Source organism: Chiloscyllium punctatum, chromosome 6 (assembly GCF_047496795.1).
Source record: "Chiloscyllium punctatum isolate Juve2018m chromosome 6, sChiPun1.3, whole genome shotgun sequence".
NCBI classification, from domain to species: Eukaryota; Metazoa; Chordata; class Chondrichthyes; order Orectolobiformes; family Hemiscylliidae; genus Chiloscyllium; species Chiloscyllium punctatum.
In genome coordinates, this window is record NC_092744.1 from 51462623 (window position 1) to 51479281 (window position 16659).

At 39.9% G+C, this 16659-nt stretch overlaps 1 protein-coding gene across 1 annotated transcript in view; it reads left to right on the forward strand.

The window, feature by feature from the left end:
• The window catches only part of kcnab1a (potassium voltage-gated channel subfamily A regulatory beta subunit 1a), a 245506-nt gene that overhangs the window by 213150 nt on the left and 15697 nt on the right, over positions 1-16659 (forward strand). The window contains exons 9-11 of the mRNA XM_072572651.1: positions 4030-4115; positions 5830-5950; positions 11952-12046. Coding sequence (XP_072428752.1) covers positions 4030-4115; positions 5830-5950; positions 11952-12046 — 302 coding nt within the window. The remainder of the gene's footprint in view (positions 1-4029; positions 4116-5829; positions 5951-11951; positions 12047-16659) is intronic.

Consider the following 16659-nt stretch of genomic DNA (forward strand, 5'->3'; position numbering starts at 1 on the left):
ATGCTAGCCTGATTCTACTACCTGGTAAAAATAATGACTGCAGATGCTGGAAACCAGATTCTGGATTAGTGGTGCTGGAAGAGCACAGCAGTTCAGGCAGCATCCAAGGAGCAGCTAAATCGACATTTCAGGCAAAAGCCCTTAGTCAGGAATAAAGGCAGAGAGCCTGAAGCGTGGAGAGATAAGCTGCCCTACCTGGAGGGTGGGGGTGGGGAGAAAGTAGCATAGAGTACAATAGGTGAGTGGGGGAGGGGATGAAGGTGATAGTTCAGGGAGGAGAGGGTGGAGTGGATAGGTGGGAAAGGAGATAGGCAGGTAGGACAAGTCCGGACAAGTTAGGGGGACAGTGCTGAGCTGGAAGCTTGGAACTAGGGTGAGGTGGGGGAAGGGGAAATGAGGAAACTGTTGAAGTCCACATTGATGCCCTGGGGTTGAAGTGTTCCGAGACGGAAGATGAGGCATTCTTCCTCCAGGCGTCTGGTGGTGAGGGAGCGGCGGTGAAGGAGGCCCAGGACCTCCATGTCCTCGGCAGAGTGGGAGGGGGAGTTGAAATTTTGGGCCACAGGGCGGTGTGGTTGATTGGTGCGGGTGTCCCGGAGATGTTCCCTAAAACGCTCTGCTAGGAGGCGGCCAGTCTCCCCAATGTAGAGGAGACCGCATTGGGAGCAACAGATACAATAAATGATATTAGTGGATGTGCAGGTAACACTTTGATGGATGTGGAGCCTTGGATGGAGGTGAGGGAGGAGGTATGGGTGCAGGTTTTACAGTTTCTGCGGTGGCAGGGGAAGGTGCCAGGATGGGAGGGTGGGTTGTAGGGGGCATGGACCTGACCAGGTAGTCACGGAGGGAACAGTCTTTGCAGAAGGCGGAAAGGGATGGGGAGGGAAATATATCTCTGGTGGTGGGGTCTTTTTGGAGGTGGCGGAAATGTCGGCGGATGATTTGGTTTATGCGAAAGTTGGTAGGGCAGAAGGTGAGCACCAGGGGCGTTCTGTCCTTGTTGCCATAGCTGTAAGTACATTCACTGCCTGCCATCAGTTGTATTGGCACCATATCTAAAACATCATTGCACACCCAACTTTATGCTGACATTCCTGTGCTGCCCTACACGGGTGCATGCTATGTTCCTGGACATGGCAGATAAGGGCAAATTGGTGGCCAACTTTGCAGACAGGGAGCTACAGGTTTTGGTGGATAGAATGTTGCAGAGGAGACCATACCACCAGACTCTGCCAGCATGGTTTGTAGTCACCAGGGTCAATCATCCAGAACAATGCCCAACAATGCTGCAAATTATCAAGTTGTCCACTGCACCAGGGTAAGTGCCACTGTCTTCTCCCTGTGACCTCACACTCACTCTATCTACCTCCTACCAAGGCTCATGATCTACCTCTCTCAGAGTTGTGTGCAACAACTTCCCTCAATTGCTCCTATTCACCCAAACACTCCATACTATTAATGCTGTGATTTCTCTGCCTTATCATATTTCTTAGAAATCTTTCAAGGCACTTTATGCACAATTAATAGTGACTGATAACAACAAGATAACAGTGAGTAAGTAAGTTCACTGGCTTTATGGCCAGTTATTCTGTTTTTAATAACAGTTGTAGGAAGACCATTGTCCAGAACATTGGAAGAGCTCACTGCTCCTTCATACGTTTCCAGGAGACCCTTAAGGCCTACATAAAACACTGCAATAGACAGACAAGACTTCAGTTTAGTATCTCATCTGAAAAACAGACTCAATAAAATAAGTAGTTAAGTGAAAGATCAAATGTGTATTAATAAAAGAGTTTGACATAGTTTTTCACATAACTGATGTTCCATAAAAGTTATTCAGATCTTTTCATTTGGCGCTTTTTTGCTAATGTTGCATTTGAAAATATTATTTTGTTTTACCTGTTGTTCATGTTAAAATAATATAATGTATTCATTTCTAGTTCTTGAAAATATTTTAACGGTATTCACCATTTTAGACATTTTTTTTCAAACTGGGCACTTTTTTATCTTGTGTCACGTGTACAGAGCTAGGAGAAATTTTGGTTCTGCAAATCTGACCTTTAAAAATGGTTGCCTGTACTTCTGATCTTCAGACCAGTGGCTGGGCTGGATTGAGGATCAGATCTAGAGAACCAGAAAGAGCCAAGGAGACTGCCAGTTCACAAGGGGGGTGGGGGTTGCGTAAAATATTGCCTCAGGGCTCTGGCACTATGTTCAAAGTTTTTTTAAAAAGATTAATATATAACATATACCTTCTGCTTTCACTCCCTTACCCCATTTTCCATGCCTTTTCTGTGCCAACCAATTCCTATACCCACCCTCATGAACTCTTATAACCCCTGTACCACTCTATGCCCTTTTATCTAACCCTTAATACACCTCATACACCCTATTCCACTCATGATATGTAAATATTAATCTACCCATATCCCATGGATCTCATACCCCATTTACCCCAGGGCCCTTTCTAACCATATGTGAAGTCAGTGCCAACTCATACCCTTACTCACCATTATCCATGTTAATTCACCTGTTATGCACCATGAACATAAATTAGGAGGGTTCCTGATAGAAACTCAAGTTATTAGCCTATTGATGATATTACTATTGAAAATATATTGGTACAAAAATGTACAATACATTCAAATGCTTCACTGAAAACTCTTATGAAAACAACCACTTCATTGAAGTACATTGACTTATCTAAATAAAATCTATCAAGTGCTTAACCCCTTTTGTCAACAAATATTTCCCTTCATTATACAGTTGGAACTGTCCATCAACAGACAGCGCATTGGGAAAATGAAATTTTGGAAATCATTTGCCAGTACAAAAGCTGTAATTGTTTTATGTGAAATTACTAGCACCACCCTTTTTATCAGAGGGGGAAGGTTTCCTTGACAACATTGCCAGAATGATTTCATGCACTTTTTATGCTTTTTCACAACCCCAAATGATACTTTCTCCGCACCAGAAGATGCCTTATCTCCATCAAAGGTGCCTTGGATCGAAACAAGTCTGCTCTTACCTGGTTATTTAAATGACCAGCTGCTTGTATACATGTAAACTACAGCCCAGCTACATCAATCCCGCTCTAGCGAAAATTGAAATTCTAGGTTTGGGGTCAGGACTTTGAATCCCTGGCTCCATCCAGCACTGTCTATCATGGTGGTAGTATTCTCCATCATGACAAAAATCGAGACCAGGTAGTGATCTTGCAGCAGTAGCAATGATATAGGCAATAAGCATAACGTTTTGAAGGAAGTCTGTAAAAAATAGAGCACAGAAGGAGGTCATGAAGCCTGTGCTCAGATTGCTTCTTCAACTGGAGCTAAATACTTCACGAAAATCATCTGTCGATTTTCCTCTTCCTGCTGTGAATGCCATTTCAACTTAGAGCTTGTGCATTATTCAGTAGGAACAGAATTTGAACCATGTCGAAAAAAACTGGAAAATCAGAAAATTCACAAGTAGTTTCTATCTCCAGCTGTAGCCATTTCTTTTCCAGCATTATTTGTAATATACTGTTGCTCGGAAATTGATTTTTTTTCTGGTAAATTAGATATATATTCCCTTCCCTGAAAATGAGCTGTAATTTTAAATCCTAGAATATAGTATGGTAAACGAGTGTGATAGTGGTTATATTTCAACAGCATTCTATAAAGGACATGGCTGGGGAGGGGGGTGGTGGGCAAGTTTGACAGAGGCAAAATCAGCCTGGGTTATATGAAATCTGGACTTCTGACCAGATCGACCATCTATAAACCTTTGAAGCAAAGGATAAGAACAGTTCAGCATTGTCTTGAAAAGCAAAAAAATCTTCAATTTATGAAATTTATTTTGGATTTCCCATTAAGTGAAATAAACAGAATTATGAATATATGGAAAGGAAATTTAAGCCACTATGAACTCCAAAATTACATTTGTGTCAAATGTTTCATGTATTGCAAAGGATGAAGAAACTAATGTTTATTTTTTGTTTTCCTTTCACCACCATCCCCTTCCCCACCTGCAAACTTAATGTAGAGATTGTCCGAGCAATGACATATGTGATAAACCAAGGAATGACCATGTATTGGGGAACATCCCGCTGGAGTGCCATGGAGATTATGGTATCCATCTTTCTATAATTTATTAGTTTAAGCATATCGATAGTCATTTACTCTCTTCAGCAAGAAGTGACAATTCGAATTGATATGTGTGATCTAACCTGTATAAGTAGATTCTCAAATACCACTATTAAGGAGACAAATCTCCTTAAATTTTAACTGGCATTTATGTGAAGAATGCATTGGAATTATAAACTGATTTGAATGTATTTATTGATTACATTAGAAATACCTATCCTGTCACACAATTTCCTTTAGTCAGCAGGGTAAATATTTGTTGTCCATTCACACTACAGTGTTATTTCAGTATCTTGACTTTTCATTGTTTAAAATACATTATTTGGCGTGGTGGCTTAGTGGTTAGCACTGGCAGGGACCTGGGTTTGATTGTAGCCTTGGATGACTCCGTGGAGTTTGGATGTTCTCCCTGTTTCTGCATGGTTTCCAAAAGGTGCCTTGGTTTCCTCCTAAGTCCAGAGATGTGCAGGTTAGGTGGATTGTCCATGCTAAATTGCTCATTGTGTCCAGGGATGTGCAGATTAGGTGGATTGTCCATGCTAAATTGCCCATTGTGTCCAGGGATGTGCAGGTTAGGTGGATTGTCCATGCTAAATTGCTCATTGTGTCCAGGGATGTGCAGATTAGGTGGATTGTCCATGCTAAATTGCCCATTGTATCCAGAGATGTGCAGGTTAGGTGGATTGTCCATGCTAAATTGCCCATTGTGTCCAGGGATGTGCAGGTTAGGTGGATTGTCCATGCTAAATTGCCCATTGTGTCCAGGGATGTGCAGATTAGGTGGATTGTCCATGCTAAATTGCCCATTGTGTCCAGAGATGTGCAGGTTAGGTGGATTGTCCATGCTAAGTTGCCCATAGTGTCCAGGGATGTGCAGGCTAGGTAGGTTAGTTGTGGTAAATGTGGAGTTATGGGGATGGGGGTTTGCTTTGGGCGGGATGCTCTTTGGAGGTTTGGGAAAGACTTGATGGGCTGAATGTCCTCATTCTGCACTATAGGGATTTTGTGATTCTATGACCTCAATAGGTAAACAATGTAAGTGAACTCCAAACTATAAATACTCTATTGATTTATTTCTGGAGCTAGCAACTTAACCACCAAACAATGGCATGATAAAATCAAAAAATAGGATGTGTTGGTCACTTGACCAAGGTAATATTTTGTAAATAAAATTATATACAAGCAAAAGTAGAAAATTGTATAAATCTACACCCGTCTGAAAGACTAATGTAGGTTGGGAGTTTGGCTGTAATTTTCACTGGCTCTTTGATAGAATTTTGATGGAAAACTATATTTCTCTTTATATGTATCTCATCTGAAGGAGGCTGTGAACCCTGATTGCTTGTATTATTAACAACATCAATATCCATTTCTTACATTAAAATCTTTCTTCGAATACCAACTGACAAAGTCAGGAAAGGAAATGATTCCTCTTATTGATTTTAAAACCATTGATGGGAGAATAGTACCCACAAATAGTTGAAAAATATTAATGGTAATACATTGCACACAAGTGAATAATAGCATAATTTCCATTTCACTTCCCCAGCACAGCTCCATCCATTCTGATTTTTTAAAGGTTTCTGATGAAAATCATGCATTGACCAGGAGTAGTCACTTCATCTTTTGTTTCATAACAATATTACTAGATCCAGATTTTAATCTTTTTGACAGTCTATCTTTTACTGATTTTCCTCAGGAGGCCTACTCAGTAGCAAGACAGTTCAATTTGATCCCTCCAGTCTGTGAGCAAGCCGAATATCATATTTTCCAGAGAGAGAAAATTGAGGTCCAACTCCCTGAGCTTTATCACAAAATTGGTGAGTATCTCCATTATATTTAGTTTAATGAGACTGCCAGGATATAATCCATGAGTTTGAAGGTGATCAGTAAGGGAATCAAGAGTTATGGAGAAAAGGCACGGAGAGAGGATTTGAGGGTTATCAGATCAACTATTATCTCACAGAATGCCGAAACGGGCTCGATGGGCTGAATGGCCTAATTCTTCTCCTATATCTTATGGTCTAATATACGGCATTCTAAGTATTGAAGAGAGGTGTTCTGTTTCAACAGTGGCTGATTGAATAGGCAAGAATTTGATCCCAATATAGGGTCAGAATGAGACAGGTAGGCAGCTACATAATTTTAAATTGCTGGTTGGTGTGTTGCTTTGCCAAACCATGAACCATTTTGTTGGAGCCATATTAAGGGCAGGTAGGTAGTTTGCCAACATAAATAACAGGCAGTTACAGCCATGAATCAGCAATGATCAATTAGAATCTGTTTCAATTAGAATCCCTTCCTTGAATCTAATTAACTTCGCAAAATGAAAACTAAAGCACCAACTATTTCACTGGATACTTCTTTTAAGACTCAAGGATGAAATCCATTAGGACCTGAGGACTTGCAAAATCACAGTGCCAACAATTTATTTGGTACTATATCTTAGGTAACTGTAATTTTCTTGAGTTCCTCCTTCCCTTTCAATTCTTGATTTACAGTTATTTCCCAGATGCGAGCTGTCTCTTCTCCAGTGAAGGTTGATGCAATATATCTGTCTACCTTCCAATTGTTTATTATTATCATGACCACAATTGGAAGTATAAAATTGGACATTGACTTAGAAAGAAGAGAAATAAAGGTGTCTGGATGATTCCATTATCAGTATGTAAATCAACCAATTATTGGCAACAAGGAAATAATATCATATGAATTATAGATGGTCACCATTTGCACTGCTCTGTCATTAGCTTTGTGAAAATGGTATCTCACTCTTAAACTCTCTATAATTTTCATGATGTTGTTGCATTTTTATGTTATTTAAAATGTTAAGCATAATAATTAATAGAGTAAGTACACTTTTCATTCATTCTTTAATTGCCGTATGCTCTGTCTTAAGAAGTGTCTTTTGCCTATTATCTGCTCAGAATACTGCTGAGAAAGGGTCACCAGACCCAAAACGTTAACTTTGATTTCTCTTCACAGATGCTGCTAGAACTGCTGGCTTTTTCAGCAATTTTTGTTTTTGTTTAATCACCATAGAGTTTGATTTTGTTTCCGACCAGATTTTTTCCTTTTTTGGAAAGGAATTATTGCAAATGTTATTAATATACTCACCACAAAACTATTTCGTCCACTCTTGAGTTCCATTTAAGGCTTGTTTGATTTTGCATTTTGAAATTGAGGCTTCTAGATTTATAGCTGCAGTCAAATTAAAACAATTTGTTTTTATCTACATTAGTTCGAATTATATGAGAATAAAGGCCCTGAGATGTACTGAGAATATTAATAAGATTTTGCAGTTATGTCCCATGACAATTTCAGTTCATTAGTAAATAAAACGGGCTGCAGTCTGTGCAGGTCCATTGAAAATTAAAATTGCCTCATATGTTGCAGCTCTACAGAACTTTAGTTGGGCCACATTTGGAATATCGTGTACAGTTCTGATCGCCACACTGCCAGAAGGATGTGGAGGCTTTGGAGAGGGTACAGAAATGATTTACCAGGACGTTGACTGCTTCGAAGGGTATTGACTATGAGGAGAGATTGGACAAACTTGGTTTGCTTTCACTTGAATGTCAAAGGATTAGGGGCGACCCGATAGAAGTTTAGAAAAGTATGACGGGCATAGATAGAACAGATAGTCTTTCGTATGGTAGAAATGTCAATGATGTGGATAAATGTGTAGTGAAAAAGGGGATAAGTTTAAGGCAGATGTAAGAAGTAAGTTTTTTTACACAGAGGGTAGCTTTTGCCTGGAATGTGCTGCCAGAAGAGGTGGTGGAAGTGGATACAATAGCATTGTTTAAGAGTCATCTTGAAGATATATGAATAGGCAGGGAGTAGAGGAATATGGACCATTTAGAAGCAAGAAGTCTTTAGTTTTGATTAGGCATGTGTGTTGGCATAGTTTTGGCAGGCCAAGGGCCTGTTCCTGTGCTGTACTATTCTTTGTTCTTTACCTCAAGACATTGCTAAAGATCATTGAATGCCAGTTGAAGCACAACAGTGCAATACATTAAAAATTCCAATGTCTGACCACCAACCATTCAACCTCATGATCGTTATTCCTGTATATAAGCCAAAGCATCACTATCACTTTAATGAAAACACAAAATATCAATTGAAACACTGCCATCATTGTATTTGTGAATATACTCATAAACAGACACACCTTTCTTCAATTGCTGCTCACTCGAAATCATCTATACCTTACTGCCGACTGAAATGGGGAAGCTTAATTCAAATTCTTTATATTGGCAGGACAATGTGTTTGCATGTTATGGAGTTCATCCTCCCCATGTCTATTATGGAAATGGAAACTTATGGAATGTCTTATGGGAACTTATTCACATCTTGTTTTATTTACTTGTGGGATGTCAGTGTTCCTGATTGGCCGGCAGTGATTGCCCTTCCCTCACAGCCCTTGAACTGAGTGGCTTCCAGTTGAAAGTCAAGCACATTGCTGTGGATCTGGAGTCACATGTAGGCCCGACCAGGTGAGGATGCCAGATTTCTTCAGCCTGATGGGTTTTTCCTGACAATCAGCAATGGCTTCATAATCTTCCCTCAAATCTTAATTCCAAATATTTTCTTTAAATTATTGAATTCACATTCCATCATCTGCCATGGTGAGATTCAAACCCAGATTCCCAGAAAATTAGCTGAGTTTCTGGACGAATAGTCTTGCAATAATATCACTAGGCCATCACTTCCCCTATTGGCATTTATTAATAATTTACATTTGTTAAACTTTCCAACATGTACTTTTATTTAAAAAAACAGTTCAATCAAAAATAAAAAGTGCAATGTAATTGATTGTATAGCTTCAAAGAAAGACCTTTTTTTTTAGTTTTTGTCAATTCTTCATTAATTTTCAATCTAGTGAAAGATTTAATGGTTCAGCTACAATAATGCAAAGCAGGAAAAGAGACTGACAGGATGGGATAATAACTAAGGGCAGCAAGAATTGCCATAGAATGCCACAAGGCAAACTCCAGAAAATGATCTGTATGACAGAAGGACCACAGCACAACACAGATACAGCCATGTGCACAGACTTTCTCTCATTTCTTCTACTCTTGTCAAAAAGGCACTAATGCGTCCTTGGTCACAGTTCATGAATCATCAGGTATCTTACCGATGTGTTATAGAACATAGAACATAGAAGCATACAGCGCAGTACAGGCCCTTTGGCCCTTGATGTTGTGCCAATCCAAGCCCACCTAACCTACACTAGCCCACTATCCTCCATATGCCTATCCAATGCCCGCTTAAATGCCCATAAAGAGGGAGAGTCCACCACTGCTACTGGCGGGGCATTCCATGAACTCACGACTCACTGAGTAAAGAACCTACCCCTAACATCTGTCCTATACCTACCACCCCTTTATTTAAAGCTATGCCCCCTCATAATAGCTGACTCCATACGTGGAAAAAGGTTCTCATGGTCAACCCTATCTAAACCCCTAATCATCTTGTACACCTCTATCAAGTCACCCCTAAACCTTCTTTTCTCCAATGAAAACAACCCCACGTGCCTCAGCCTTTCCTCATACGATCTTCCTACCATACCAGGCAACATCCTGGTAAACCTCCTCTGCACCCGTTCCAGTGCCTCCACATCCTTCCTGTAGTATGGTGACCAAAACTGCACACAATACTCCAGATGCGGCCGCACCAGAGTCTTATACAACTGCAACATGACCTCAGGACTCCGGAACTCAATTCCTCTACCAATAAAAGCCAGTACGCCATATGCCTTCTTCACCGCACTATTTACCTGGGTGGCAACTTTCAAAGATCTGTGTACATGGACACCAAGATCCCTCTGCTCATCCACACTACCAAGTATCCGACCATTAGCCCAGTACCCCATCTTTTTGTTACTCTTACCAAAGTGAATCACCTCACACTTAGCTACATTGAACTCCATTTGCCACCTTTCTGCCCAGCTCTGCAGCTTCTCTATATCCCGCTGTAACCTGCCACATCCTTCCTCACTGTCAGCAACTCCTCCAACTTTTGTATCATCCGCAAACTTGCTCACCCAACCTTCTAACCCCTCCTCCAGGTCATTTATAAAAATGACAAACAGCAACGGTCCCAAAACAGATCCTTGCGGAACACCGCTAGTAACAGTACTCCAAGATGAACCTTTACCATCAACTACTACCCTCTGTCTTCTTCCAGCCAGCCAATTCCTAATCCAAACCTCCAACTCACCCTCAATGCCATACCTCTGTATTTTTTGCAGTAGCCTACCATGGGGAACCTTATGAAACGCCTTACTAAAATCCATATACACCACATCTACCACTTTCCCCTCGTCCACCTCCTTAGTCACTTTCTCAAAGATTATTATTCATGGAAAATTCATGAAAATTACGAAATGTTGGTAGAGAACAAATTTCATCTATACCACACCTTTCACACACTCAGAATATTCCAAACACATTTTATGGGCAATAAATCATTTTGAAACATCATTGTTGTTTTATGGATGAACAAAGCAGTCAGTGTTCATGTGGAAAGGTCAAATACCAATGGGATCAAGGACCAGTCAGTCTGTTTTTTGGGTTGCTGCTCGAAGGAATTATGCTGGACAGGGCATAGGAAAATTCTCTTTTTGTTCTTTGTAGACAGGCACTGAGTCTGTTATATCATCCTGGATGAAGGCTTAGATTAATGACTTATCCAAAATATGGCACTTATAATCTTGCAGATCGAGATGTCTATTGTATATGGATCTGTAAGTGTCTGAAATGGATCGCTCACTAATGATGACATCAAATGGTTGTGTAGCAAAACAGCTCAGAATCTCCCATGGTAAGATGTAACAAGTGGTGTGCCACAGGGATCTGAGAGAAGATGAAAATACTCCATCCTGTTGTTTGCTAAGGTTGGCGATATTGTGTTACTCTAACCATTGCTTTTACTGGCTCTCACTTCCAGTAAATAGGTGAGCAAATTATTTTCAAATTTAAAATTCGTCTAGTCAGTGAGGAATGAAAATCATTCTCAAAATCAATCCAAATTATTGCTTATTCAATCAGTTTGTAAAATAGTTAACTGGTTCTATGATTATCTATTTACAGTACTTGCTCTCCTCTAATGTAATACAGACTGTAAATATAGTTTGGATCCAGAAATGTATTTCTTTCCTGTAACAAAATCTTCTACTTATGTAAGACAAAGAACTGCTACACTGTATTACTTAGTTATGTAATGTGAAGCTTAAACAGAAAATATTCTAACTATTTAACTATTACAAAAATTACTAAGGGCTAACATGCACCTTATATATTCTTGAATTTAAAAAAAAAGATCAAGTTTGCTAATTAATCTGGAGCATACATGTTAGAAGAGTTTATATTTTAAAGTTCCAAATTCTTTGAACAACTATGTCAATACACCTGATGACCCCAGACTAATGCAGCATTGGAAGCAAAATATGTCAGGCACCCAATCAAATCTGAACTCCTCAGTCTGTATTTACCTCTTTCAAAGGAATGGAACAAGTAAAATACCAAACAAACCGTCTGTAGAACTTCACCTTGAGAGTTAATGTAATCACTTATTCCTAAGAATGCCTATTACTTTGGCGTTCACGTTTTAATTAACATCGTTGTTCCTCAATGTTTAGTCTGACAATTGTCTCCATTTTGAGGCCACATTTACAGCAACATTTTAGATATTTACCTCATTTGAGGCAATTCTTTATGTATATTCATTCATATTGAAGCAACTGCATATTCTGTTTGCCAATGGACTGTGTTGACTGATGATTTTTTTCATTTTTAGTTGTCTTTATTTTTGCAGGAGTTGGAGCAATGACCTGGTCTCCCCTTGCGTGCGGAATCATCAGTGGAAAGTATGATATTGGAGTACCTGAGAGTTCAAGGGCTTCATTAAAGGTAAAACAAATAATGGGTTTAATGGGCATCTTTTTTGAAATAGAGAGTGAAGCCTTTACTTTGCTTTTCATACATTCCTTATGTTCTCTAATGCTAGTGATGCTTTAACTGAAGATTCCAGGTAATAGCAGTGACTGTTCTTGCTATTTTTCAAATGTTCACATGATGGTATTAAGTGCTTGCCCTCTTATGAAGATATGTATGCAAGACTTTCAGATAATTAAGGCGATAGTAGTGATGTTATGGTACAGCATTTGTGGAAAGTGGAATGTAAGGGGAGTTATATAATTATTTGTTTTATGATACAAAATAACTAGTTAATGGTTCACTTCACTGTTCATTTATCATGTAAATCAAATAACTCAAGGTCATTGCTGTTCAGTGAATGAATATAATTAAAGAAATGTATTAATGGCACAAAATAAATATAGCACCCGTCACTTAAAGTCCACAAAACATGTAGCAAAACAGTGACCATTTTTATTTCAAAATCATTCTCTTACTATTTTTCCCATTCTTTGCTGCTGTCCAGAAATCAAAGGGATAATCCTGTAAGTGAGCATAGAAAATGAATTTTGCAGCCTATCTACACTCATTTCGTCAGTGCAGGCAACAAACTTCAAGCTGTGTGCTATTTAAGGGTCAATCCTATGACACTCAGCATTTACCACACTGTTGAACAGCTACACTTCTCAGCTCAGATTTATATGAGGCCAGTATCACTTAAAGTCAGACTAAAACTTTTAAAAGTGAGGTGTATTCTGTCTGAAGTGCCAAAAGAAGATTTATGAGTGGTGCAACAAGGCTGAGAGCACAAAATTCACAAACTCAGCACTGGTGCAAAGAGTGGAAGAAGAGCAGAAATGTTCTCTACACTCATGCCACTGAGAAAGCAATTGCAGCAATCACCGTCGTAGACAATGAAGACACTGTAGTCTTGAGACCTAAATACAGTGCCACAAATGTTTAATAGGCTCACAAGTGGTTGATGTCAGTGAACTCACTTTTCAACGGTATATCCTTACAACTTCCAGCTTTAAACACTCTTTAATTCGCCATTCACCTACTAATAATCTGTATCAATCATAATTCAGTTATCATATTCATAGTTTCACTTCATCTACACACACTGCTGCAAGCCTCATCTTCACTTCGGAGACACACAGTGCTGCAAGCCTCATCTCAGATGTCAGACTACCAGCTATTCAAACAAGCCAGCCACATCATCAAAACAGGTTGGACCACACTCACTAATGTACTTCCCTCTATCTTTCAGGACAAAGTGGCATAAATCTGCAAAGAGCAATATCAACACAGCTGCATATGCTTGCCTCCATGGAGGATCTGTTGCTCTCCACCATTGGTGCAGCCATGACTGAGGTAGTAGCCAGAATCAGGGTTTAAGCCATTGAAGATTGTAGTATCACCATACATAATCCATTTTCTCATACCCCATATACCCCTCTTTCTCACAATCTCTTCTGAATTGCAATCTGCACGTAGTATAAACATACATTTCTCATGCTGCCTCCTAAAACTCACATCCCTTTTCCATAACCCTCCCTTTCTCCTTTCAGATCCCCAAGAATAGCTCTCTGACCAGGCATTGGTAGATGAGCATGAGGAGGAAAAGGAAGACAGAGGAAGAGACTGTCACTTGCTCCCACATTTGCACCATTGGCTCAGATATTTATTCTGCACATGCAATACCATGTATTTATATAATGCCTCTAATGTCATGAAATGCCCCAAGGTACTTCACAGGTGCATCATAACAAAGTATGACATTGAGTCACATGAGGAGACATTATGTCACATAACCAAAAGCTTGAATAAGAAGTGTACTTTAAAAAGTGTCCTAAAGGAGGAAAGCAAGGTAGAGAGGTAAAAGAATTCCAAACCTTGGAATGAAGCAACTGAAGGCATCGCTATGTGGTGCAATTAAAATTGGAAATCCACAAACTTTCGAGATGAGATTGAAAGTGAACTCTGCCTATGGTTATACATTTGGTTACAAGTGGTCTGCAACAGGGGTACAAAGGAAGCGAAGTTGCTATCTGCCTGAGGGAGAAATATATACAGGTTCTGCTGCAGGGGGCTCTGATGAAGTGTTCAATTCAGTAGCTTATAGATGGATCTACACAATGATATGTATTGCATTGTTAAAGATGCCATTAATCTTACTGTCACTGTCAATGAGCATTGAAGAATCTGACTCCAATATTGCAGATAGTTTTTGTATAGATTTTGGACCTTTTCAGGGTACAATGTTGACCAATACAATAAGAATGTTTGCAGACGTATCCATGATGTGGTGACTGAATACTGCTGCATCGATTTCCATTGCAGCACTTGCAGCAGCTGCCAAAACCTCCAGTGGAAGATCAGGCTGAAGTCATGCAAACTCAGGTTGCAGTGATGTAAGCTCAGGCTATACACATCAAACTGGCAGGATCTCAGTTTTTTATTACTCTGTGCTCCTCCAACACCTTGCTGGGATTACTGAAGCACTAACCAAAGGGAATGGCATGGAGATAAACTTATTGTCCTCGCTCAGGGTGACATCATTCATCCTGCCATCATTATTATTCTGCCAGTGCTCTTGCTGTTAGCCAGTCAGTTCAGACTGTTGCTGCTAATGCCAGTGCAGTGCTGAATAAATCTGATCTTTGTGATCCCAAGCAGTTCAACATCATCCTCCAAGGCCTTTTACACTCTCCCACCAGGCTTTCATCAACCATTGCTGCAGCCACTTGATGAGCACTATACTGGAACACTGGGTAAGGCAGTGCCACATGGAGACAGACGATAAGAGAATGTACAACTATGAATAGTTCTGTTTTCTTGGAGCTTTAATCTTAATATTGTGCCAAGACCATTGTGATGGTTAGCAACAGAGGCAAGGCAAGATGTGGAATGGTGGTAGATTCAGAAATTGAGTGGTATTCACTAATGTCACAGTCAGCTGAAGGGATCATGGACAGTCTGGCCGGAAATCCAATTCACTGCCACAGAACAGTTCAATACTGAGGGAGTGGAATTCTTTATGTCTATGCTGAACCTTGATATAGATATATGGCAATAACACACTTTTCATGGGAAACCTGCAAATCTATGTTCTCACTTCCTCTACATCTTTCTAGCAAGAGAAAATGCAATATGTTCAACTCTCTTTGTATACTTAGTGACTCCCCCACAGAACAATGGATACCTGCCCTAGCTAGGATGGAGCTCAATACATAAAACCTCATGGCCATTATCAACATTTCCAGAATACTGCCCGGGTCCTGCTCTGTGGTGTAGCTCTTCCAGATTTAATGAGGGCAGGTGACAGGTTTAATGAAGATATCTGTAATTAAATGAAGACTTCTGAACAATTCTTCACTGTTGTGGTTGCTTTAGAAGAATTGCTTACTGAAGACTCTGGACAGGTATGACCTCTTGTTAAGAGCTCATCCTCTCCCCATCTCCTTCCAAGTCAAGCAGATGTCTGCCTTTGTTTCTTCCTCTCCGCAGAACAAGATGGTTACAACTAAGGTCCAGTGTCTGGGAACAATTGACTAAAGCTAAATCCTTACAAGTCAACAGAAACTCTATCAACTTATGCCACACAACTCATTGTAGAATAAAGCAACTTCACATGGCAGAACAAACCACCAAACAATTCTCCATACACAGTAACAGCAACTGCCCAAAACTGGCTTACATCTCTTTAGATCACATCTTTCTGCTGAATGGATATTGCTTATATACTCCCCAATGCCGTCTTGGAACCAAACAGCACACAAGCCACCAGAAATACAGGAATTATGCAAAAACATTTTGTGGTCACTGCCTCTTTGCTGATCGACAATCCTATCAGTTCTAAATGCTTTCATGTTCTTTACGCAAGTGCCTTTTACATGAGGATGCAATGTGGTATCACCATTGGACAATAATCCAAAACTCTAGGCTAGTTTTCTGGGGACAGGGATTCAAATCCCACATGGCTTTTCGTGAAATTTGAATTCAGTAAAACCAAAGCTAACCTAATGGCAATCACATCACTACTATTAGTTGTTGTAAAAATCCTGGTTCATAAATCATCTTTAGGGAAGGAAATCTCTCGTCCTTAATGGTCTGGCCTATGTTTGACTACTGACCCACAGAATTAACAGCAATCTTGGCCATTAGGATGGACAATAAATGCTGACCTAGCAAGCAACACCAACATCCCAAAGATCAAAGCTACATTTTAAAAATTTAATTGATGTTGTACTTTGTACTATATATAAGATGCACTGCAGAAATTCACCAAAGATCCTTCAACCACACCTTAGAATCATAGAATCCCTACAGTGTGGAAGTAGGCCATTCCTTCCAAACCCACACCATTACCATCCAGAAGGACAAGGACAGTGGATACATGGACACACCACCATCTTCAAGTTCCCCGTAAAGCCACTCATTATCCTAACTTGGAAATATATAGTCGTTCTTTCACTGTTGCTGGGTCAAAATCCTAGAACTCCCTCTCTAATGACATTGTGGGTCTACCTACAACACTTGGACAGCAGCAGTTCAAGAAAACAGCTAACCACCACCTTCTGAAGGACAACTAGGGAAGGGCATTA